Source organism: Rhamphochromis longiceps, linkage group LG22 (genome assembly GCF_057381845.1).
Source record: "Rhamphochromis longiceps isolate RC_006_pf linkage group LG22, R_longiceps_female_GT1.1, whole genome shotgun sequence".
In the NCBI taxonomy this organism is placed as follows: domain Eukaryota; kingdom Metazoa; phylum Chordata; class Actinopteri; order Cichliformes; family Cichlidae; genus Rhamphochromis; species Rhamphochromis longiceps.
The window spans coordinates 36,621,950-36,647,053 of NC_140577.1; the positions used below are offsets into that span (position 1 = coordinate 36,621,950).

The window sequence follows — 25,104 nt, forward strand, 5'->3', positions numbered from 1 at the left end:
TTCAGCAGCATTTCTTTATTTCAATACAAAAACATCCCAATCATTCTTTTCAATGCAAAAGTAACAGAACAAAAATGTTGTTAGAAAAGTCGTCAGTACTAGATTTTACTCATGACAACCTCTCGTTTACATGATGAGACTGAGGTTTTTCCTGCCGTTGTACAGCCAAGGATCAATAATACTGATCAGCTTCTCTCTTATCAAAGTGCGGGCAAAAGGTGTGTTTGTAGTGTTCGTCATGGAAACCACGAAACGTATCCTGGTCAAATGTGACGTACTACAGTCTGACAGAACACTCCACCTCCTCCTCCACCCGTCTGTCCTCCTCCTTTACCTTGGACAGTTCCACTGGCTCTGATCCTGGTCCCGGCTCTGGTCCTCCCGTTTCCGGAGGCTGAATCAGCACCGTGGTTAAAGCTGTGATCATCTTTGCCATCTCCACCTGATCGTCCATCTGCTGAAGGCTACACACTGAGGTGAAAGACCTGCAGAAGAAAAAGCAATACTGCCATCACACAGTCACATGACACAGTCACATGACATACAGCTGATGTCAAATACCCTCCAGCTATACCTCAATCCAGGCATTCCCACCTGTGCATGACGTGCTTCTCCGAGTTGAGCGTGGAAGAAAATTCACTGAGCCAACAGGCCAGAGTCAGAGCCAGCTGATCCAGACCCAGACCATCCAAACCCCCAGTGGACACCAGCTGAATCCACTGGGTCTGTCGAGACCACAAACACGTCAACGACACATCAGAGGGGCGGACACGGGGCCAGAGTCGCACAGGTGAGCTTACCTGCAGGAAGTCCCTAAGCACCCGTGTCACACAGACGTCGAGCGGCTGCAGACGGGAGCTGCATCCTGACGGGATGAAGATGACGTCTGTGCAGACTGATGACAGAGCACGCCTGAACGCATCTGTCTGGTGGCCTCGATGGACATCCGCTATCAAGAGACAACTGCTGTTACGCTGCGAGGCCACACAGGGGTGCCACACCTGCAGGCAGAAAAGCAGGAAATCACATCATCTGCAACAGTTTCTGGTGACCCAATGCTCCTGCTTGCACAACAAACTAGTGTCAGACCTTTTCAATCCAGATGCGCAGGCGGTCCTGATCCGTGAATCCCTCTGCTCGAGCCTCCAGCACCACATTCTCAGGAAACCCTTCAGGAATATCAGGTGCAGCTCCCGTAAAGAACAGCAGGGGGGGGAGGAAGCCGCCATCAGACAGAGCAGAGATGATGACGTCAAACACGGGCCTGTCTTCAGGCAAACCGTACAGCTGGAAGGAAGCTGGGCTCTGGCTGGAGAACTTGTCTAAATCGATGAAGACGGGGAGCTCGTCCATGCAGCCCAGAGAGTGAGGAGACCGACTCTGCACAGTCCGAGAACCAGAACGATAAACGCCAACGACTAATCAAAGTTTGGTTGGTGCATTTCAATCAATAAACTGTCGGGCCTGATACCTGTGAGCGGAGCATGTCGATGAAGCGGCGGCTTTTGTCGTTGAAGCTACTCGACACATTTCTGTTGGTGGTCTGCGGTCCAAGGTCGTGTCTCAGCATGAAGTCCACGGTCCAGCTGTACCAGTCCTCCGGCCGGCCATCCCCTCCCAGAGCTGCCCTCGCTGCCAAGAGCAGCAACTCCTCAGTCACAATCTGCTGCTGCTCCCACCGCTCCAGCACCCACTCCGCCATCTCCTCCGTCTTCCAGCTCCACAGCCGGTGTCTCAGGCTGCGCTGCTGCTGTCGGATCCATGAACGGATCGTGGTGGGAGACGTGCAGTTATGATGAGCTGCCACTGTGACGCCGTGGCACAGAGAAGAGAGCACGATGGAAAGCTGGGAGAGCAACAGAGGGACCGGAGCCTGAGAAGTAAGAACACCACCTTCATCATCATCAGAGTATGGCTCTCTCCCACAGCGAGTCCTTGTCCTGACGTCCTCCGGGTCATATGTCCCACCACCTACATGCTAAGACATCATAACCCCCCCTTTGTGCACATTGGTAAAGTTATACATGTGATCTTCCACAACATCCATAGATAGCACATGCAATGAGAGCTGGCAACCAACCAGTTATGCTGTGAGAACATCAAAATCCCCCAAACATCATAACAAACTGGTGGTCAGAATCTGCACGAAATCCCAGCTGTCCACAATCGATGATGAAGAGCAAGAGAGTGGACGGATCAGTGCATTAATGCAGTGTCGGGGCTTTCTCTTTCAATCTCAAGTGATTTAAGGAGCTTGTTGTGATTTGGTGATAAAATTAAACTGAATATAAAACTGAACTGGATGGATTGAATCACACAGTCGCTCTCACCTGACCAGGGACTGAGCGGGGCCCCAGGAACTTGATGGTCATCGCGGGTTGGGAGGAGAAGGAGGAGGAGGAAAGAAGGGGTCTGACTGACAGCTGGGTAGAGCTGGAGGGGAGGAGGTGGATGGGGATGAAGGCTCCGCCCTCACTGCCAGAACATGTCGTGCTGCAGGGTTAATATTTAAAAAACAAACATGAGGGAAAACAATGAAAACCTTTAAATAACAAAAATAATTGAATATCGTTTTGCAGATATACTTGTCTCATTGCACTCTGAAATCAATAGTACAAATAAGCAATTTGAGTCAAAACAGAAATCACAGAATCCGTTTATAGACCAAAGACCTAAATAGACCTTTGACTCATCAAAGTGGCCACCTTTGTCAGATCCAGCAAACATCCCCAGACTATCACTTCCTCCTCCATGTTTGACAGCTGATGCCACACACTGTGGACCCGTCCTTTCACCTACTCCACGGCGTACACGGATCCTGGGTGATGAACCCAAGATTTCACATTTGATTCATTAGTCCATAAAAGCTTCTTCCAGTCTTCAGTAGCCCAACGGTGGTGTTTCATGGCCCAGACAAGCCTCGTCTTATTCTGACGTCTGGCTTTCTTGCTGCAGCTCGTCCTGTCAAACCTGCACCTCGAAGTCTTCACAGTAGAAACTGAGACTTGCTCACTACGGCCACTATTACCCAGTTTGCCCCAGTTTCTGAGCCTTTGATGGTGAAGGAAACTGTGCTCACTGACAATGTGACTTCCTTCGCAGTCTCTCTGTAGCACAGACCTACATTTATAAGTGATGGTCTGTCTCTCTTCCATTGTTTATTGCTTTTGTCTTGCCATTTCTGTAGCATCACACTACTTTCTGCAGTACGGTACAGCTGTAGGAGTCAGTAGCACCTCCATTGCTGCAGAACAGCTTTAAACTGTTAATCTATGTTGATCCTTGACAAAGGCCTTTTTGTATAATTCTGAAATGCACATCATCTTTCAGTTTGTTTGTTTTAACCTCTGGCAGTTCACCACTTATTTTTGTACCATTTCAAACTATTCACTTGACTTGAATTACAATAAATAACAAATCAAGGTGTTCTAAAACTTTTGATCGTGTGTGTGTGTGTGAGTGTGTGTGAGTGAGTGTGAGAGAGACGATGGAGGGAGATTAGCTGACTATCAGAGGTGCCTAAGAAGTACAGGAAGCTGTCCATACCTGAGGCCTTGGAAACTGCCAAGCAAAGACTCACAGCCTTGGCCAGCCAAGGTGTACTATCAGTGGCAGGGGAACAATATGAGAACAGCACCACCAAGGCTGGAGACGGAGCAATACTGGAAGAGCATATGGGAGAAGGATGCAACCCATAACGGCAATGCTCAGTGGCTAGTGGATCTGAGGGCAGACCACAGCGACCTCCCCGAACAGGGTCCAGTAACCATCACAGTGGCAGATATCCAAGAAAGGGTCTCCAGTATGAAGAGTTGGACAGCACCAGGGCCCGACATGGTTCACGCCTACTGGCTGAAGAAGCTGACTGCACTCCACGAGCGTCTGGCAGCACAAATGAACCAGCTGCTAGTTAACGAGAGACACCCGGAATGACTAACCGAAGGTCGGACGGTCCTGATCCCCAAGGACCCCAAGAAGGGACCGGTCCCCTCCAACTACCGACCAATAACCTGCCTCAGTACTACATGGAAGCTCCTGTCAGGCATCATATCGGCTAAGATGAACAGGCACATGGGTCAATACATGAGCGGGACACAGAAAGGAATTGGCAAGAATACCAGAGGTGCAAAACACCAGCTACTGGTAGACAGAACAATCAGCCGAGACTGCAAGACCAGACTGACCAACCTGTGCACTGCCTGGATTGATTACAAGAAGGCCTATGACTCAATGCCCCACAGCTGGATACTGGAATGCCTAGAACTGTACAAGATCAATGGGACCCTAAGAGCCTTCATCAGGAACTCAATGGGGATGTGGCGTACAACACTAGAGGCCAACTCCAAGCCCATAGCACAAGTCACCATCAAGTGCGGGATCTACCAAGGAGATGCTCTGTCCCCACTGCTGTTCTGCATAGGCCTGAACCCCCTCAGTGAGATCATTAACAAGACTGGCTGCGGATACCGACTACGGAACGGAGCAGTTGTCAGCCACCTCCTGTACATGGATGACATCAAGCTGTATGCCAAGAGTGAACGAGACATCGATTCACTGATCCACACTACCAGGCTATACAGCAATGACATTGGAATGTCGTTCGGACTGGAGAAGTGTAGTCGGATGGACATCCAGAAATCCTACCAGTGGCTGCACTGAAAGACTGAAAGCACAGAGGCACTAATACTGGCAGCACAGGAACAAGCTCTGAGCACAACCGAGCTAAGATCCTGTGGGACTTCCAGATACAGACGGACAAAATGGTGGTGGCTAACCAACCGGACATAGTGGTGGTAGACAAACAGAAGAAGACGGCCGTAGTGATCGATGTAGCGGTTCCCAATGACAGCAATATCAGGAAGAAGGAACACGAGAAGCTGGAGAAATACCAAGGGCTCAGAGAAGAGCTCGAGAGGATGTGGAGGGTGAAGGTAACGGTGGTCCCCGTGGTAATCGGAGCACTAGGTGCGGTGACTCCCAAGCTAGGCGAGTGGCTCCAGCAGATCCCGGGAACAACATCGGAGATCTCTGTCCAGAAGAGCGCAGTCCTGGGAACAGCTAAGATACTGCAGGACCCTCAAGCTCCCAGGCCTCTGGTAGAGGACCCGAGCTTGAAGGATGGACCGCCCACAGGGGCGAGGGGGTAATTTATTCATTTGATAAAGAGTGTGTGTGGTTGGTTTTTCTGATGTTAATTTGCCATATTTTAATGTAAACATCTTTTGTAGCAACATGTTTTCATATATACACACACACATGCTACCTGTCAGACTGTGATTGTGTGTCGGCTCCACTCTCTCTCGGCTCTGATACAGTTTCATTCTCATAAGTCATCCCACTCTCTGAAAGAGGAAAAGAGTGTCAAATCTGGAAGATTCCATCTTTATCATCTATCAGGGAAAACTTAAGTTAGCTTCATGAGGTGTGTAACAGACTGGGGAGGTTTCCAGGCATGTGACAGCTGTGATAGGCTCCAGACACAACCCTGAGTGGAGTAAGTGTAAGAAAGTAAATGGACGGATGTGTGAGTGGATAATCGTGATTAAAACTCCAGGTTCACATTAACGTAGTCCACTGAATTCAAATGGAGTTCTGCCCTTTATTTAGCTCCATCCCTGATAGAGCTGATTCACTCTGACCCTCTCACAATCAGGGTGAGTTATTTTGCTGTGGTGCCCCCTTGTGGTCACATCACGAACAGCTGTGCAGGACATGGAACCAGTTCCTGACAGAATACTTTAAATCATTTCAAAATAATCATCTGAATCAGGCAGCAGTGTTTTTTTGACCCATGCATTTACCTCCCACAACATGAAAACCTTTTCCTTTTCATGCACTATACCTTGAGAGTGTGCGCTTCACCTGTGTACATTACCTGTGTGCGCTAACGTGATGCAGGTGTGCTTTGGCTTCTCTGTCAGATGATTGGCCATCAGGTCTCCTCTGCAGGTTAAGAGTTTGCATGTCACACACATCAACATGTCTGGCAGCCTATAAACACACACGAGAGCAGGTCAGGTATTCAGGTATTCCTGTTCACCTGTAGATAATTGATCACACTGATCTGATTCTGCTGGTCTGGTTACTTGGGGTCAGACTGGAAGATGGTTTGGTACGGCGGCACCTTCTTGCAGGTCGCATGGTTACTAAAAACAAAAACAGTCGCACAGTTCAGGAAAACAAACAAACAAAAGAGACTGTGAGATGACCAATCAGAGGCGCATACTTGATCATGTGGTTGGCGTAGGAGGTGGAACAGCAGGTGATGAACCTGCAGAGCGAGCAATGGACCAGAGAAGGGTAGTGCGTCCTGAGGTCAGGAACTGAGTTCAGACACTCGAGGCAGCGCTGAAGCGGCCGAGACAGCCTGAGAGGAAGTGAGGGAGTGAGAGAGAGGCTGAATAACAAAGGTTTTGTGCAGTGGCGCCGCCCTGCTGGGCGAAGCTGTCAGCACAGTCTGAGCCAGAGATATAACATGTAGAATCTACTCTGCTCGACTGGGTGTTGGTACGTTTTCACTACAGTTGACACCCACATACTGTGCATGGGGGGTTGTTAGAGCACTGCAGCCGGGAGTCCTGTGACGTCATTGGTATGTGACTTTAACGTCACAACAGTGGAGCACTTCCACGTAAATGCGGTGATTCGTGTACGGCTTTCTGTCAGTCTGAGTGGACCACAGTGTTTTTTTATCCAACCATTTCCTCGACTGCCACGTGAAAGATACGCTCTCGTGACTCAACGAGTGACGCCACTGACCAGCCAATCGGTGGCACACAGTCTCTTGATGTCACATTTTGGCTTGCCTTAGATTGCTTGGACCCTCAGCTGAGCAGTACCTGGTACAAGGTGCGACTCTCTAATGAAAACCCTTAAACAGAGTCAAGCCGACCCGAGCAGGTACTTGTGGCTAATGAAAAAGTTTTCTTCTACAATTCTGTTGGGGTTTCTGCAACATCTTTATCTAAACAAGTGCTTCTTACAACTCATATGCGAGTAGAATATTTTAGGTATTAAACAGCAGAAATGCTTGTTTTTTGAAGTTTCCCCACACATCCCACAGGACCCGGGGAACCCCAGCTCTGATACCTGTCCGGGTTCAGGCTGAGCAGCAGCAATCCCAGCGTTTCCACTGGTTTCCTCTGAGGAACTTCCTGCGAAGACGTAGGAAGAGCAACATCCACCACCTGGAGCAGAAAAAGAAAACGTGAAGAACGTGAGGAGGGAAAAAACTTTATTCACACATACACCCATCTCCATATGCTTCTGCATTTTTGGGTAAAACTACAATCAGTAGAAAGCTAAATGAAGGCAGAGGAGAAAAAGAACCCATTGAAAACATGGAGGATTTCCTTCCTTCCTCTGCAGCAGCCTAAGCACAGACGCTCAGAGAAGCCCAGACCCCCAGCTCGTCCAGGGGAACGCCAAGGCCAGCCGAGAGATTTAATCTCTCCAGGGTGTCCTGGGTCTGCCCCGGGGCCTCCCCCGGTAGGACGTGCAAAACACCTCAGCCAGGAGGCGCCCAGACTTCGAGGTAGGGCTGGGCGATATGAGGGGATATTTAATATCACAATATTTTTTGGCTACATTACGATATGTTTAAATAACCTCCAAAGACAAATGTTATTTTCAATCATATAGTGTCTAAAATTTCACTGCTTAACTCATTCAAATCGACCATTTAATGTTTTTTTCTGCTTTGAATCTAAAATATCTGATGTGACACATTTTATTTTATTTATTTATTATATTATTTTTATTTTAACTGCTCTTTAACCATCAGGTGCGCACAGAGGATTCTGCCACAGAACGTCTGTGGTCAACACCTTTAACAAAGGATCAAAAAGGACATCCAGCAAGAATTCATGACACAAAATAAAACCATTGAAATTTAAAAGGTGCTCTTTCGTGAACATATAAAAATTAGTGCTGTCAGCGCTGATCTCGTTAAAATGACGTTAGCGCCGTAACTGCATTAATGCGGCAAATCTCCATTAGCGAGTTATCGCAGATCGTCCCGTGCGTGGGGCTGGCCGGCATCCATGCCTTAGCTCGTTAACGCGGTTAGCTCGTTAACGTGGTTAGCTTGTTAACGCGGTTAGCTCGTTAACGCGGTAGCGCCGTCCAGCCCCACGCACGGGACGATCTGCGATAACTCGCACAGACACATAATAGTCACAGCTGGTTCATGTAACGTGCTCTTTGGTGTGCACACAGACATTTAAAAGACTTTGCAGTGGATGACTTCAGCTGGTTGGGAGGGGGGAATTAATGATGCAGTCACAGCGTGTGGGGAGCAAACAAACATGCAGACATCCAAATGTTACCATGGCAATTTATACTCTATTGTTACCATGAAGCCATTTCAACCATTGTACATGGAAAAACTCCTGATACATCGAGTATATTCAATATATCGCTCAGCCCTAATTGGAGGCGCTGAATCTCTTTCCTGCCGCAGTGCGAGCTGGAGGCCGTCACTCGAAGCGAATAGAACCACGAAGAGCAGAGATGAGGTTCTGGGGCTAACAAGTGGCTAATTTCCAGCTTTCTCCACTTTCTGCAACAAATGATTTATTCTAACATCTTTGCACTTACCATACAGTGCGTCTGTGTTAACGTGTCAGCTGTTTCTAAACAAACCAACCACCTTTTGGTTGATTTTCTGTCTCTAAACAGGAACGAACTAAAAAATGGTCTTGGATGGGAGAGCAGATGATCTGGATCTGAAAGCTCAGGCAATGAGCGTTTCCATGCTGCTCACCTTGCATGAAGCAACAGTTGTCTTAGGTCCTTCACCTTCAGATTCCCCAACTACAGAATACGCCCTGACCGTCACCTGCAGACAGAGAGATACTCAGTAAAGGTGAGGCTTCTCCAGCAGGAGTTTAATTATCTTTAAGGGGTTTAATTGTGTTTATTAATTATCTGTAATTATCTAAGGATATTGGTTCCTACCTTGGTTCCAGGTTTGAGTCCGCTGAGCTGAGGTGGTCTGATGTGCGTCCTGTGATACAGAACTCTGTGCTCAACCAGCTCTTTTATGTACAGGAAGTGGAGACGACATTTATCGCAGCCAAACTCGCGCTTCTTCTGCAAACATGCACCAACACACAGAATTAAACTCCACCTCAGCGCAGATGATACATTGCTTTACAACAAGCCCGTTCCTCTTCGGTCCTCTCCAAACCCTCAGTACCTCAGACTTTAGCTCCAAAAACAAAAGCTGGTATCTGCCCAGTTCAACAAAGCCAGGCTTTCTTTGCATTAACCTAAAACCCCAGTCAGGGATAACGGGCATCGCACCAGTGGATGTCAGCTTTCTCTGTTAAGCCGGGCTTCCTGTTTCAGGCTCTGTGTGTGCTCACATAAGAGGGACGTTACATTGAGGGAATTTGACTCCTGGCTCCCTGCTCGCATATCTGTGAAGCCAGACAAGGTTACAGAGGTTTATCTGCAGGACGAGATCCTAGAACCTACTGGAGGGATTATATCCTATGTGGTCTTATGTGGTCTGGAAGAACATTTGGATATTCCAGGAGAAACGGGGATATATCAACTACAAGGACAGCGATGGTGTTCCTCCTAACTCACTCACTGGTCTCCTTCCTCTCTACATCTCCAGGCTAAAAACCCTGGAACGTGGAGTTTCAGAGTCTAGACCAACCCTTTGGAAATCTCTCTACCCAAGGACCCACGTCATCATGGTGTTAGTCCCATAATCACACAACTGGCATAGTAACTCCAACTTTAATGTAGGGCTGGGCGATATGGCCTAAAATCCATATCACGGTATAATTTGAAGCATGTGCGGTAACGATATATTCTTTTCTTCTGTATATTGTATTTTCCACACTATAAGGCGCACTTGAAATCCTTTAATTTTCTCAAAAATCGACAGTGTGCCTTATGTATGAATTCTGGTTGTGCTTACTGACCTCGAACTGATTTTATGTACACGGCGCACAGAAATACGAAGCTACGAAGCCGCACCGCTTGATGGATTGTTGGAGCATTATGGCTGCCGTAGTCAGGAGCCTCACGGAGTAATCTGGGTCCTAAACTCCGTCCATTTCAGGTCCCAAAGTCAAACGAACACTGCAGCATCACTGAGAGTTAAAAACTGTCTAAATTCTTTCATCTTTAATAAAATGATGAGTGTTGCTGCTTTACCAGGTGTAACAATTAAGTTTAACATTCAGGCATCCATTATTAAATTTAATGGAGTTAGAAGTTAACAGGAAGTTAGCTCGCTAGCTTCCACCTAAACATGTTAAAGCATGTTCTGACTGAGAGATTTCTGAAACATTCAAACGTACAGCTCTGTTATCACTTCCAACATAAATGAAGACAGAAAACTAAACAGCAGTGACGTTTGTAGGGTTACTGAAGTTGGGCTAGCTGGTATATAATGTTGTGCTACGTGATTGCTAGCTACACAGCTATGTTAGCATAACATAAACACAGTGAAGCTGGAGGATGAACGCTAACACTTTTCCACTCAATAAAAGTTAATGTGAGGGTTCCTGATGGTCAGGGACAAATGCAATCGCATAGCAGGATGCTATACACGGACCAAACTTCAACTGAGATAATCCATCCACAATACGAGGTTAGTCATTAATATACTGCAACAACATGGGAATAGAGCAGCTGTGAGAGAATTCAACTTTACTGAATCAATGGTACAGAAGTGGAGGAAGCGCAGTTTTTGGCTTTCCTCATATTCCAAAAGTGCTTTGTCTCTTTGCTGTGACTGTCGCCTGGAATATTTTGCAGATGATGTTTTTAGCTGCTGCAATGCTTTTGACCAAAACGGGCGCAGCTTAGAGCGGTATAGTCAAAATCTCGACCGCTGGCCAAATTTATACCGTTTCTACCGTATAGCGTTTATACCGCCCACCCCTACTTTAATGGTCGCCTGCTTTCGTACAACCACAGAAAACCTGACATTCCAAACTTCTACTGCCCCTTTCCCGTCTCTGCGTAGCCATGCCCCACCCCCACTGGACACTAGTGCAGTAGGACACACACATCTTAACAATGGTAGTTCCAGAAAACCTCTCTGTGCTTTAGATTTCCTTTGATTTAACTGCGTAACACATTTTAACCTTCACTTCAACTCTCGCGGTTCTTCTAAGTTAAACCCTTTAGCTGTATTACCTGCAGCAGTTACCTACCTGGTGGCGGATAAAGTGCTGCTGGTAGCAGGTGTTGCGGCGCAACACTCTGAGGCAGTATTGACACATAAAGTTTCTGGTGCTGGTGTGACACTCCTCAAAGTGGAACCACACATCTGAGTAGAAGGACGACCTGAAGCCACACTCCTGCAGACAGAAAGCGGGGCACGTAAACTCTCGGGCCACAACGAGCACTGACGAAGGTGAGGGCAGCTTTCTGGTGCTCGGAGTCGAACCTGGCAGATGTAGGGCATCTCTCCCGGTTTGTGGGTGGTCTTCATGTGCCACAGGAAAGCAGGTTCACTTTCAAATGCCAGCTCGCAGATCCTACACGTGGCTGCCAAGGCAAACGAGAAACAAATCCATCACTGCATGACAGACACACAAACCTGAAGCATCCTTTTTACAGTGGGAAGCACTCGGGATCAGCAGGCCATCCTGTAACCGCTAACCAACCAAAGGGTAACCGGTTATGCTGTCACAGACCTTTGGACTCGCACTGATTGTGGACGGCCTCCACGTGACTCTGCAGCTTCCCAGCAGACAGGAAGTGACGGGAACAGTGTGGACACGAGAACGCAGAGTCCCACTGAAATATCATGGACACATGCTGCTGCATGTGACTCATCAACCTGCAACATATACAAAGAGTCACAACTGAAGACACAAACCAAACATCTAATGACTTGAGATCATGTCAGGCTATATTCAATAGGAGAGCATGAATTCATGAGAATGGCCCATTCTCTTTTTGTATAAGCACAGGAGGCACATCCTGCTGCTCATTTAATAGAAGGCAGGTTTAAGACAATCTCCAGAGGCTCACTCGATGTTGTTGCCGAGCGTCTTGGGGCAGTGGATGCAGCGGTATGGCTCGCTGTACTTTGCGCCCATCAGGTTGCATTTCTTAGGGTGTTGTCCGGGGGCGGAGCCATAATAAAAATCCTCCACAAGGATCACGAGTTTGCCGTGAGGCGAGCTGGGCAGGGATCCAAACAGATCTGGCTCAGAAGGGTCGCAGAGGGACGGAAGGGAGGCGGAGGCGCTAACCTGGCTGGTCAGGAGATCACCAGATGACCAGTGAGCCCTCTGAGAAGGAGAAACACCTTTAGACTAAGGAGACACACAGGAAGGAGAATGACGTCACATCACATGACAAAGGTTCATCGGGTGACTCTCTTGGAGTAGATCCTCATTGATCAGCAGTGTGAACTCACAGCAGAGGGTCCTGGTCTGGTTTTGGACACCCTACTGTTGGTTTGAGAGTCTCTGCTGGGTTTCAGGGTTCTGATTTTGTCCCTGCTCCCCCTGCGGTGTTTGCTTTTCTTCTTCCTCTTCAGGTTCCTCAAACTCTGCATGATGGCTGGGCTGCACATCTGAAGATGGGGAAGAGGGTTTTAATCAGGCTGTGTGATGACACAGGTAGAGGTGTAAAGAGGTGGCTGTGCAGGACTTACACACATGAATCCTCGCAGCTCTGTGATCAATTTGTACTGCGATGTGCAGACGAGGCAGTCGGGGGGGCGCACGGGACCCAACTCACCTGAGGGGGGGACACGACAGCTGAGTACATATCCAAGTCTACACCTTAGCAGAATTCCAACCTAGCAGACCTGCACCTGAATCCTTTACAACACAGTCCACCTCACCTGAACCCTAACCACAGCCCTGAGTCCACGATAACAGCACTCAGAGCTGAAGCCCCCACCTCACCTGAGTCCTAACCTCATTCCTCAGCATCCGTGTTCCCTCACACCTGTGTCTTCACCTACGTCCACATCTTCATCCGAGTCTGAATCACGAAGTCTTATCACAGGGTTAGGGGTCATCTTTGGGTTTGTGTCAGCTTTTTATCAATAATGAAGCTGACTAAATCACCATGGTAACCTAACGGTGCAGGTAAAGGTCTACTGACAGCCTGACAACTGACCAATCAGATCACAGGACTGAGAGACGGAGGTACCGTAATCTTCAGAGGTATGTGATCAGGACCTAACTTTAAAGTTAAGAACTTTCTTTTACTATGTTAGGGAGTTTTTATTGTTTTATTCGATTATGCTTCAAATGTTATGTTACACATATTTCACCAGACACAGTTTTCTGTAGAAACAGGAAGCTGACCCTGTGACACTGACATTTACCGCAAGAGACTAGTACAGAAATACATATCCGCAGAAGTTGACTTGCATTATATTATTCTTAGAAATTGACTTGCAACACACATACTTTGTGACACACACACACACACACAGACAGCATCAGGACCTGCGTAACAGGAAATGTGATTATATTTGCTTATTGACGATGTAACCTATAAAAATAAACGAATGCTGCAGTACGTTGTGTCTCTCTGTCTGAGATTCACCCGTGCCGCACGTTATCAGTATCAAGTGTCTCAGTGTTGTTTATTCACCTGACCGTTTGTTAACTGTAAATCTCTGACATACTATAATGTGAAAAACATGGATGCTTGATAAACAGCAATTTGTTATTTTCAAGGTTTAGACGACACACAGTTTTGGGGCCAGAGAACATCTGCAGGAGAAATCCGTCCAGCCTGACACTGTAATCACGCGCGCTGCATCAGAGCTTTGAAAACATTCATCCAGTTCCATAACAGGAAAAAACTACCATTCACTGATTTTAATTCTACTTCTAATATGATTGATCAACGTTTTGTTTGTTTTGTGTAGGAAACTGGACCAGCTGAAGGTACATTTCTTAATCAAGCATCAGTCTTTCAATACATTTAAATGAGCTCTTTCTGAAATACAGGCCAGCAGTAGAAGGAAGCACTGGCTCAGCCTTTCTGTGTACAGATGACTGTGTGAGCTCAAGCAGTCTTCATTCACAGGTAACTCTGGTAAACGGGTGTAATGACTGCAGACCCAAATAACAGCTCTATCAGCAACTGTAGCCATGACAACCGCCTGGTTACTTCGTACCTAGCAGCTGTGAGAGAATCCATCAACATCTCTAGAAACACGTTTTCTCCATCTGTCCATCTGATCTCCTCGAGGACTGACAGTCAAGTGTAAACCTCAAATGTATTAATATGGTTCAAACAGGAAGGATAACTGGAACAACAGCGCTCCTTACGTCCAGAGACAGTCCTGTTCACAGTTTTTGTTCTGATCCTTTACATGGGGCGACCGTGGCTCAGGGGGTTGGGAAGCGTATCTGTAACCGGAAGGTCGCCGTTTCGATCCCCGGGCTTTCTGCCCTGGTCGTTGTGTCCTTGGGCAAGACACTTCACCTACCGCCTACTGGTGTTGGCCAGAGGGGCCGATGGCACGATATGGCAGCCTCGCTTCTGTCAGTCTGCCCCAGGGCAGCTGTGGCTACAACTGTAGCTGCCTCCACCAGTGTGTGAATGTGAGAGGGAATGAATAGTGGTATTGTAAAGCGCTTTGGGTGCCTTGAAAAGCGCTATATAAATCCACTCCATTATTATTATTATTATTATTATTATTATTATTATTATTATTATTATTATTATTATTATGAGTTAAACTCTTACGGGCTTCCTTTCTGTAAGAACAACCGCTAACAACATAAAAACCAAACCAAAGAAGATCAAAAACAAGGACAAACTAGGAACACTGTATGATGAATAAAGGAAGTGAACCCTGACATCTAGTACTAGTTAACTCTTTGGTCGTGTTGGATTAAGCTGAACACTGAGATTTTACTTACTGTACGTACACAGAATGACTTCACTTGATTTACAAGCATCTGTAGTAAAAATAGGGGTAAACGAGCAGTTTTACCCAGATGATACAGCTTTTATGATCACTGAATTCAAACTGGGGCTGAAATTTAAATGTTCTAACTCTGTATGGTCTCGTCTCGCTTAGAGTCATGGCGATGAGTTCAAACCGCCTACATACTGAAGTACGACGGGATGTATTTGGCTTGCTCTCTATCATCTCTGCAGACTTGAGCACACAGACGAGTTGTCAAACCTTTGTGCAGCAGTGTGTGCGGTGCTGCAGATCTGCTGCTCGGACGCTTTTTGGTCCTGCCAGGTGCTGGGGGGGGCGTGGCCTGCGATGAGGTGAATGGTGATGCCGCAGCAGAATGTTGATTCTTTAACCCGGTCGGAGGGTTGAAGTTCACGTTGTGGTCGATCAGAACCTTCTGAGCTGCTTCACCACAGATCACGCCTGGAGCACAGAGAGTCTGCGTTAGCCTGAGGAACACCTGAACTGCTCCACATCTGCTGGCGGAGGGATTACCTGTGATGATGGGTGTGGGGGCAGGAGCAGGGGAGGCACTCAGAGAGGCAGTGGTGCTGATGTACTGGATCCCTGCAGGACTGTGAAGGGTCAGCGTGACAGGGATCTGGACCGTGGTGAAACCACTGGCTGAACCTTCAGGATGAGCGCGCAACTTCAGCTTTGCAGTGCCCCCTGCAGGATAGACGCAGAAACACATGACACACACAACATGAGCCGTTTGATCAAAACAATCAAACCATTTTTAGGATTTCAACCCTTGAAATGCCAGTTTAGACCTTTTAATTATTCATTATTTATGGCAACCACTCACAGAAAAACAGTCATTTTCCATATAATAAATAGTATGGGGGACATCGGTGGTGATTAGTGGGGGTGGGTTTCAATAATTGATTTATCAATTCACATCGATTTTATCTTTAAAGTGATATCGATTCATTAAATCCTGAATCGATTTTTAAATATAAATGTATTTTGCCAGAACCTCAGGTTAAAGTTCACAAAACTGTTTCAACAACCACCAAACAGCTAAAACAGCAAATGAGAGCACAAAGATATAAACACAAAGCGCAGACCTGACGAATTAGTACTGAATGATCACAATTAAAACATTTCTGACTGTTTCAGTCAAAACTTCCCAGATTCAAATCGAATCGGTTCTAGAAATCAGTGACGATACCCAGCCCTAGTGATTAGAGCAGGGCTGGGCAATCTCAGGCCTTGAGGGCCGGTGTCCCTGCAGGATTTAGATCTCACCCTGGGTCAACACACCTGAATCACACGATTAGTTCATTACAGGCCTCTGGAGAACTTCAGGACATGTTGAGGAGCTAATTTAGCCATTTAAATCAGCTGTGTTGGTTCGAGGACACATCTAAAACCTGCAGGGACACCGGCCCCCGAGTTCTGAGATTGCCCAGCCCTGCTGATTAGAGTCTTGGAGAAAATCTTTTGCCTCTCGACACCTTTTGGACAAAAACGCCACATTTATTTCCATTGAAACCACATGTTTAATCTCTCTGCCACTACAGTATAAAACCATTTGAAGAATAGTTGTGATATTTGACATTTTTACTCTATTTGCCCGGATTCAACCTTTTTCCTGTTGTAGGCCAATGCATGACACTTGTATTACTGCAAGTTATACGATGGAGCCGTGAGACCACCATGGAGGCCCCAGAGTGATTTGTGTGTCTGAAACCATTTTCTAATCAAGATCTGAGTCATCAGTGGAAACAGTTATTATGCAAACTTCAACAACAAAAGATAAATATAACAGAACATATGAACTATGAAGTAATATTCAGGCTATCCAGGAAAAGAATTGTTTTTGTGAATTATTGTAATAAATACTTAATTCAAATGTTTAAATTGGCATTTAAATGATTAAGATAGTGAAAATAATTTAATGTTTTATCATTTTGAAAAGGTCTCCAAGTCATTAAGTGATTTATGAAAAAAAAGAAAATAGTCGTATGAGGAAAAAAAGAAAAAAAATTTCCCCCAGGGATCAATAAAGTATTCTGATTCTGATTTTATGGCAATTTTGTGTGTGCACATTTTTTTTGTGGAGGGCACAAAAGGGTCAAACATGAACACAGAGCTCCAGGGTCAATGTTTAGCGGCGACTGACTCACAAGGGCAGATTGTATGAACTACAGATGGCACGATACCAGTTTTTTTTATGTCCGATACCGATATCATAAATTTGGATATCTGCTGATACCGATATGAATCCAATATAGTGTTTTTTAATCAATAAAACTGTTTTTTAATATCTTGCTGCATTTTGTAGAAGTTCATACTCAAGTTTAACTAAACAACAACACTAAAGCTATTCTGTTATACCTGTATGTAAAAAACACACTGCACCCAAAATAATTCATAGTTCAGCAAAACTGATCAATCTAATAAACTTAAACCTGCAACATCCTCCCTACTCTGGTATTTTAAAGAGTACTTACCAGAAATATTAAACAACCTAACTAACAGGGCTGCAAACTCCCAGCAAAAAAAAAAAAAAAAAAAAAAAAAAAAAAAAAAAAAAAAAATAGGGAACCACCCCCCGCCCTCCACCTCATGATGCTTAATCAACTTTAATTTAATGCACATGTAAAAAAAAAAAAATGCACAGAAATCAATTATTTTTCAAGAATAATTAAACAGATTCAACATCTTTCTTCAACAGAATTGCAGACTGCACAGATGGTTCCCAAAGGAAAAAGTACTATAGCTTACTAGGGTATATTAGACTTAACAGTTACTATATACAGTAATGGACTTCTATACATTTTACCAGAGGTGGGACCAAGTCATTGTTTTGCAAGTCTCAAGTAATGTCAGGCAAGTCAGAGTCGAGTCTCAAGTCACTGGTGTAAAAGTCCGAGTAAAGTCACAAGTCTGAAATTTTGAATTTCAAGTCCTTTCGAGTCTTTAAAAAAAAAAAAGAAAAAAAAAAAGAAAGAAAAATGTTGCAGTTATGCTAAATGTAAATATTAGACCATGTAATTTTTAAATCTGTGTTTTTCTCAACACATGACAAAATAGTGAAGTTAGAAAATATACACAAATTGTGAAATTGCACCTCTTTAAAATGCAGCTCAATTAAACCTAGCTCCAAGAATAATTTTCACCGACAGTTCTGAGATAAGCTGCATGTTATTCTTGGATGCGGTTGTAGGACCGGCTTTAAAATCGCATGACAAAAATATCATACACATTTAAAAAAACTGCATCACCAACGTAGCCTGGACAACATTTGCTAGTTAGATGAAGTCAGCTATCTCATCGTAGCAAGAGAGAAGCACCACCTCCTGTTCTTTACAGAACTTCAACTGTCGGACAAAGTTGAAGTTGTTCCATCTCTGTCTGTGATTCTCTTCTTGCATGTTTTGCATATTGCGTTTCGGTTTTTTGTTGACTACTTCATAGTTTATGTACCTGAAAAAAATAACTCCTTGCAGCATTTTTGAGGGTTTTTTTATTTTCTTTTTAAAAAAAAAATCTGGTTAATTTGATTGGCTGTGCTACAGCTCACGCAGACATACGTATGGAGTGTAGTTTGAATAAATGAATTTAATTAATGGTGCACACTTTCTATATAATATGAGTGTTAAATTTTATATTTGGGGTGAAATATCAAGTCTCTTCAAGTAAACCGGTTCAAGTCCAATTCAAGTCCCAGGTCATTGGTGTAAAAGTCCAAGTCAAGTCAAGTCTTAGAACATTTTTTCAAGTCAAGTCTAAAGTCATAAAATTAATGACTCGAGTCCAAGTCACGTGACTCGAGTCCACACCTCTGCATTTTACATCAGATTAAAACTTTGGGTGTAAGATTCAGATAATTATTTATTAAAAGCTCGACATTTTAAATGAGAATAAGAAAGAAAAGTATGTCTCTGTGCCCCCCTTTCCCTGTTAATGCCCTATCAGCCCCCTGGCTAAACTTTGCTAGATCCGCCCCTGCACAGTTACGTCAGCTGTAGAAAAAGATCCTGGTGTAGAAAGTAATATTAAATACATTCTAACAACAGTCAAGCTTAAACGTGCTGCTGTTGTTCAGCCGCTGGTTTCCTCTTTCTGGCGCAAAAACAAAGAAGAGAGACGATCAGCTGATCATTGATCAGTTTCATGACTGAAGTAGCATGCTGTATGTTTGCTTTACAAACATTCAGAGATGAACTTACACGCTTGCTTTCTTCTCTCTGGGATCACTTCCTCAGAGATGAAATGCCGGTTTGGTAATGAGGCTACCAATGGTCAACCAGAGCGCCGAGAGGTCCCGCATGCCACAGCCGCTCTATCACGTGAGCATACCGCTCCGACGTGCTGCGGTTATGAGCAGAGTTACGCCGTGTCGCAGGTCTTGTGAGGTGCTTGTGTGATATTTAATGGATCGGATTACATCTTTTATTTCTCTCTGATATCCGATCCAGTAATTTAGGTCAGTATCGGACCGATACGTAATATCGGATCGGTCCATCCCTAGTATGAACAAAGATATTAATGAAGTACTTCTACTTGAAAGTGTTTGGGACTGACCTCCAGGCAGCAGGGGGACCAGCTGACCGTTGACCCTGAAGCTTAGAGAAGCACCTGCAGACTGAACACATCACATGTTTGAAATGTTGCAGATGATCTATAATCAACAACCAGCAGTCGATCTATAATCAAAAATCAACCAGTACCTCCATTGCGCTGCTGTCTGTGAGGGGCCCGCAGCTGTTCTCTGCATTAGGCTGGACTGGGAGAGGGATGATATGGACTGGTGGGGGGTCAGTGTCCTCCTGCAGACCTGAACACGACACACACACTTAATCAGCTGACTGTCTGATCACAACAATCAGCCAATTTGAATTTAAGAGGAAACTCTACGGTCACTTTGCTTTTATCAGGTGCTGAACTTTATCCAAATGCTAACAGCTTCCTACTGAAATCCTATAGACTCAATCGTATTTGGTCTATTTGATCTGAAGGCCTTACTGATGTTAAATTCCAAAGCTTTTGGCTTTTGGGTGAAGGCCGCGTCCGTGGTGCCACGTTAGTGGACTAATCATCACAATTGGTGCGAGACTTACTCGTCATTTAAAGGGGACATGAGACGCTACATATATAAAGACTAATTTACGTCATGGAATAAAATGTCATCATTGCTGGTCCTTCGGACCTCTGCAGAAAGAGTAGGAGGGTGTAAAGTTTTTCAGCAGCCTCTAAAATCTTTGCGCTTCCCTGATGAGCATCATTAATAAATACAGATTCTTAGACACGGCTGTTAGTTAAGTGAATCGAGATAATGGAAGGATAACCTGCATATGCTGAATTCATTTCATTGTAAAGAATTGTTTGTTTGGGGGTTTTTTTAACCTTCATCATCCTTTTCTTGCAGGACCTCTTCCTCCTCTTCATTACATTTCATCTCCTGGTCAGCTGTGCCTCCTGCTGGCCTCTCCACCTCTGTCGTCATCTCCTTGCCTGCTGGAAGGACACACCTGTGAGACAAACCTGCACAAAAACTAGAGGCTCCAGCTAGCAGCTAGAACCACCTCCGTCAGTGTGCACCCATCGGCCAAACATGCCTCTAAAAAATGCAAATATTAAGCATTAATCCAATTTGAACAGGTGAGTTATAAAAACATTCACCAGGTACAGTTGTTCTGAACAGGGAAATTATCTATAGAGACCTCCTTTTTAATACAGTCTAATAAATCAACTCTGCAATTCAAACAGGACATCAGTCAAAATAAGCTTTATAAAAGCATTTCACAGGGGTTCCTAACAAAGAGCATGTGGCTAATTATACCAATGTTATTTTTCAACGCAAAAGGAAATCTCAAACCAAAATTATTTCCTTCTGGCTTAAATCTTCTAAAACAAATTTTAAAAACCTAATTCAAAGCTCAACGAGTTTAGTGTTGCAGCTCTACACAGATCTGAACCTTTTTCATTCATAAATATGTCAGCTGCTCTGTATGAGCATTCTGCTAGTGGCCATCTCAAAGTTAGCAGTGCCAACTTCATCAATAAGGAGCTCGTATTAATATTTTATTTTCAACAACAAAGAGATTTCATTAGTAGCTGATAAAGGGAGTAGCTCAAAGTTGTTATAGGTGACCTTAAACTCTATTAGAAGTAACAGAGCTTAAAAAACATTAATACATTTAGTTCATGAGCAAGTTTCAAAACTCAATTAAAACACATTCAGTAACCACAGCTGCAGCTTAGCATGCTAAAGATCAACGACGTGTCACTTACTGATTTCTAACTACTAAAAGTTGAGTGATAAAAACAAATCTATACACCATTATCTTTCCCTACAGTCTCTCCACACTGTAGCTTAGCATTGAGCTAACTATGCTAACTAGCCGAGCTGCTAACTCAGAGACTTCAATAACTCTGGATGACATCCATTGAAAAAGTATACCAACCAGACGCTTACCTTATCCGGACATTTAATGTGCAAAACAATTATATATTCCGTTAAAATTCTGCCTGTGAACAGTGTGCTTTTCCTTTAGGAATAAAATGAATAATGTGTGGTCTTCACACACACGTTGGAGATGTCGTTTGCTCCTGCTAGCACAACCGTATCCCTCCGCCAACAACCTCCCGTTTGCGCTGCTGTTACGGGACTACATTCAGACGGAGCGGAGTGATACCTCTCCGTGGGGCTCACAGCAGCTGTTTTGATATGTGGCTTATTAAATGTTTTCTTCCTCGTAACCGGATGTTTTTGCTTATCGACGATAAATACGCTCAGTTTAAGCACCACACTCTGCCAGTTTAAGTAGAGTTCAGCGCTATGTCGGCACGCTAACAGTTGTGGCATGCTTCTTATCTTTGGCATGCTAATGCTAAGCTAATTATTAGCAACACAGAATTAATCAGTTTGGGACTGTTTTTATTTACAGAGTCTATAAACTCTGATTAAAGACATGAACGGCAACCATCAAAGGCTCTAATGTAACAGCTCCGGAATCTACCTACCTAAACTTTCCAGCCCAAAGTGTTAGGATGGTGTGGCGATTTCTAACACAACAACCAACAAAATGTAAAAAGAAATCAGTAAATATATTTACATGTATATTATTTGCATGTAAATATATATGTTAACGAAGACTAGTATTTGTTGTTGTTGTTTTTGGTATAAATAAAGCATTTCACGAGTGGAATTGTGTAATTTACGTTTTTCCATTTTAAAATTCTGACTGAAGGATGTTATTCTACGTCAGCCTAAAAGGCAATATCAACGTGCATTATTATTATTATTATTATTACTATTGTTATTATTATTACCAGTTTAGAAAAATCTCTCAGAACCCGATGACGCAAGCAGAGTGCGTGCGGCACGTGACGTCAGGGACCCGGAAGGAAGCTTGCTCCAGTGTTGTTATAGCAGCTCCGCAGGTAAAGAGACGAAAAAACCCTCTCTGCAGCCGCTGCTCTTTGTTTATTTGTTTTTGTTTGTGGTCTCTGAGTGTCGCCATCATGAATGTGACGCTCGCGGTGAAGCAGTACATCTCCAAGATGATCGAGATCAGCGGGCCCGGGATGAAGGTGCTGCTCATGGACAAGGAGACGGTGAGGACCGACCCAGGACTGTTAGCGGTGCTGGTGCTCAGCAGTGTTTACAGCAACGTTACTGTGTGTGTGTGTGTGTGTGTGTGTGTGTGTGTGTGTGTGTGTGTGTGTGTGTGTGTGTGTGTGTGTGTTTGTTCAGACCAGTATAGTGAGCGTGGTGTACACTCAGTCTGAGATCCTGCAGAAGGAGGTTTACCTGTTTGAGCGGATTGACTCTCAGAACAGGGATAACATGAAGCACCTTAAAGCCATCTGCTTCTTGCGGCCCACCAAGGTACAAACCGCCCTCTGAGTAACTCTGTGTGTGTCTGTGTGTGAGGTAACACCATCTGCAACTGTGTGTTTGTGTGCTTGCTGCAGGAGAATGTGGAGCACCTGATCCAGGAGCTGAGGAGGCCCAAGTACAGCGTCTACTTCATCTGTAAGTTTCCACAGTGACAGTTAGGGCTGGAGTGAGAGGAGAACAGGGTTGCTGGTTTGACACTTGTCGTCCTCGGACAGTTCAAACATAGTTCGGAAGCTAAGATACACAACTGAGTTTAGCTTTGCTGCAGAATCCTAGAGATCAGCGATCTTATCAGAAAATTTGTTATACACATTGAAGAGGGGCTGCTAAAAGCGAATCCTGCTGCTTTTAATGACGCCAGTCTGATTAAACAGGGTGACACTGTCATCAAATGTGAGGTATCTTTCACTTACAGCTGTGGACTTGTCAGCTGAACAGATATCAGAGACTTCTTCTCTGGAGTTTGGTTTGGGGCAGAAGTTTGTTTGTACCTGAAGTCCATCAACTGACTGCTGTGTGTGTGTGTGTGTGTGTGTGTGTGTGTGTGTGTGTGTGTGTGTGTGTGTGTGTGTGTGTGTGTGTGTGTGTGTGTGTTTCAGACTTTAGCAACGTGATCAGTAAGAGTGAGATCAAGGCCTTGGCTGAGGCTGATGAACAGGAAGTGGTGGCTGAAGTCCAGGTGAGTGTCAGGACCTCCGAGGAAGCGTGGGGGTTTAATATTTCTACATGATGTAAGATCTCTCTGTCAGTCATGGCGGCTCATTCTTAGCTGAACTTGACTCTGCCAAAATACGTCTTAACAACATTAATATAATAATATTAGTCCAGGGTCTTTTTCTGTCTTCACCTCCTTGTTGCAGAGAGAGGTCAGCTGATGCTGCAGGGTTAAATCTTTGTGTCATCTTCTCATTGTTTCAGTTTCATTAACCAGCATGAATCCTGTGAGCTCGACCGTTTGCTCCGTCGGGTTGTTCTTTTCAACTAATTATGAGGTTTGAGTCAAAGGAGCAACTGAGCGTGAGATCAGGAGCAGAAAAACAGCTGTTGGCGTTTCCATCTCATCAGTGAACGTAGTGATTTGGGTAACGGCGGCACGTTTGTGATTTTTAGGCTGGATCCAGTTAACCGTGATTCACGTCTGACATGTGGAAACCTTCAAGCTTTGGACAGATCATTATTTCACTGATTAAACATTTCCTCTAATAATACAACAAATACTTGTTTATAATCAGAGTTTAAGTTGACTAGAGCTGAAAGTGTTCCTCTGTGACGCCTTCATTTGATGACATCAGTAACATGTAGCCCAACATGCTACGGTTATGTATGTAATATGAAAGAATTCCTTGCTATTAACATCCAGCTTGGCCTGCATGACCATCAGTGCTACATCATCATTTCTCCAAGTGTCAGGTGAGATGCTGACAGTCACAAATGGAGGAGGAGCTTACTATGGCGGTTTGGTCGGGCCGAGCTGTTTGATCAAATTTAATTTTAAAGCAGACACAGAACAAAACTGTGCCGAGGTCTGAGAATTCATAGGATGTCCTGGCAAGCTGTCGTCCTGCCCGCGTGAGCATCACGAGGACAAACTCGGCGCCATGTTTGCTGTGAACACAGTTCTAACCCTTTACACACCTGAGTGACATCATCAAAACCAAAGTAGCAGAAGTATAGCTTACTGTGTGTGTGTGTGTGTGTGTGTGTGTGTGTGTGTGTGTGTGTGTGTGTCTGCATGTGTGTGTGTGTGTGTGTGTGTGTGTGTCTGCCTGTGTCTGCATGTGTGTGTGTGTGTGTGTGTGTGTGTGTGTGTGTGTGTGTGTCTGCATGTGTGTGTGTGTGTGTGTGTGTCTGCATGTGTGTGTGTGCGCGTGTGTGTCTGCAGGAGTTCTACGGAGACTTCATCGCTGTGAATCCTCACCTGTTCTCTCTGAACCTGCAGGGAGTCACTCGGGTAAGAACCACATGGCCCTCAGCTGTCAGAGCTCCGCCCTAAAAAGCTCCACATGCTGCAATCACATCACCTGTGTGTGTTTTAGGGGCGGAGCTGGGAACCCTCTATGTTGGCACGCTGCACTCAGGGACTGACCTCCGTCCTGCTTGCTCTGAAGAAATGTCCGATGATCCGCTACCAGTTGTCCTCAGACATGTCCAAGCGGCTCGCGGAGAGCGTCAAGGTTTCCACAGCAACATCATCACACACGTCATCACACACTCACTGAAAAGTGCTTTTAATGCCACTACAGGTTATTTTAGCACCGAGTGTCCTGTTGGCTGGTCAAAGATGATGTCAGCTCTGTGCTGTAACCTGAGCACTTGGGTTTAA

General features: G+C 44.9%; 2 protein-coding genes across 4 annotated transcripts in view; one reads left to right on the top strand and one right to left on the bottom strand.

The window, feature by feature from the left end:
- On the bottom strand, window positions 1-22,225 carry pogza (pogo transposable element derived with ZNF domain a). 3 transcript variants are annotated; one of them, XM_085395351.1, is made up of 25 exons: window positions 21,354-22,225; window positions 20,282-20,389; window positions 19,606-19,712; window positions 19,460-19,520; window positions 15,419-15,592; window positions 15,146-15,346; window positions 12,638-12,723; window positions 12,398-12,556; window positions 12,007-12,269; window positions 11,667-11,812; window positions 11,417-11,517; window positions 11,181-11,327; window positions 8,959-9,093; window positions 8,765-8,839; window positions 7,090-7,187; window positions 6,227-6,367; window positions 6,087-6,146; window positions 5,876-5,991; window positions 5,264-5,342; window positions 2,331-2,493; window positions 1,472-1,873; window positions 1,090-1,380; window positions 801-1,001; window positions 595-725; window positions 1-485 (listed from the first exon to the last, which is right to left on the bottom strand). In XM_085395351.1, exons 2-25 carry the CDS (start codon window positions 20,379-20,381, stop codon window positions 278-280), a joined length of 3,645 nt encoding a protein of 1,214 aa, XP_085251477.1. In that variant the 5' UTR covers window positions 20,382-20,389; window positions 21,354-22,225; the 3' UTR covers window positions 1-277. The 3 variants fall into 3 exon arrangements, with proteins under 3 accessions (XP_085251477.1, XP_085251475.1, XP_085251476.1); XM_085395349.1 differs by having other exon boundaries at window positions 12,007-12,293; XM_085395350.1 differs by having other exon boundaries at window positions 12,007-12,293; window positions 20,282-20,392.
- The window catches only part of vps45 (vacuolar protein sorting 45 homolog), a 17,485-nt gene continuing 14,600 nt past the window's right edge, over window positions 22,220-25,104 (top strand). The window contains exons 1-6 of the mRNA XM_085395353.1: window positions 22,220-22,495; window positions 22,635-22,769; window positions 22,856-22,916; window positions 23,381-23,460; window positions 24,664-24,732; window positions 24,818-24,955. Coding sequence (XP_085251479.1) covers window positions 22,238-22,495; window positions 22,635-22,769; window positions 22,856-22,916; window positions 23,381-23,460; window positions 24,664-24,732; window positions 24,818-24,955 — 741 coding nt within the window. The 5' untranslated portion in view covers window positions 22,220-22,237. The remainder of the gene's footprint in view (window positions 22,496-22,634; window positions 22,770-22,855; window positions 22,917-23,380; window positions 23,461-24,663; window positions 24,733-24,817; window positions 24,956-25,104) is intronic.

Coding starts and splice junctions, on each gene's coding strand:
- pogza (XM_085395349.1), bottom strand. CDS start 20,381: ATGACGACAGAGGTGGAGAGGCCAGCAGGAGGCACAGCTGACCAGGAG. Junction 15,593..19,459: donor GGTCCCCCTGCTGCCTGGAG/GTCAGTCCCAAA, acceptor TCTATCCTGCAG/GGGGCACTGCAAAGCTGAAG. Junction 726..800: donor TGCTTAGGGACTTCCTGCAG/GTAAGCTCACCT, acceptor TGGTCTCGACAG/ACCCAGTGGATTCAGCTGGT.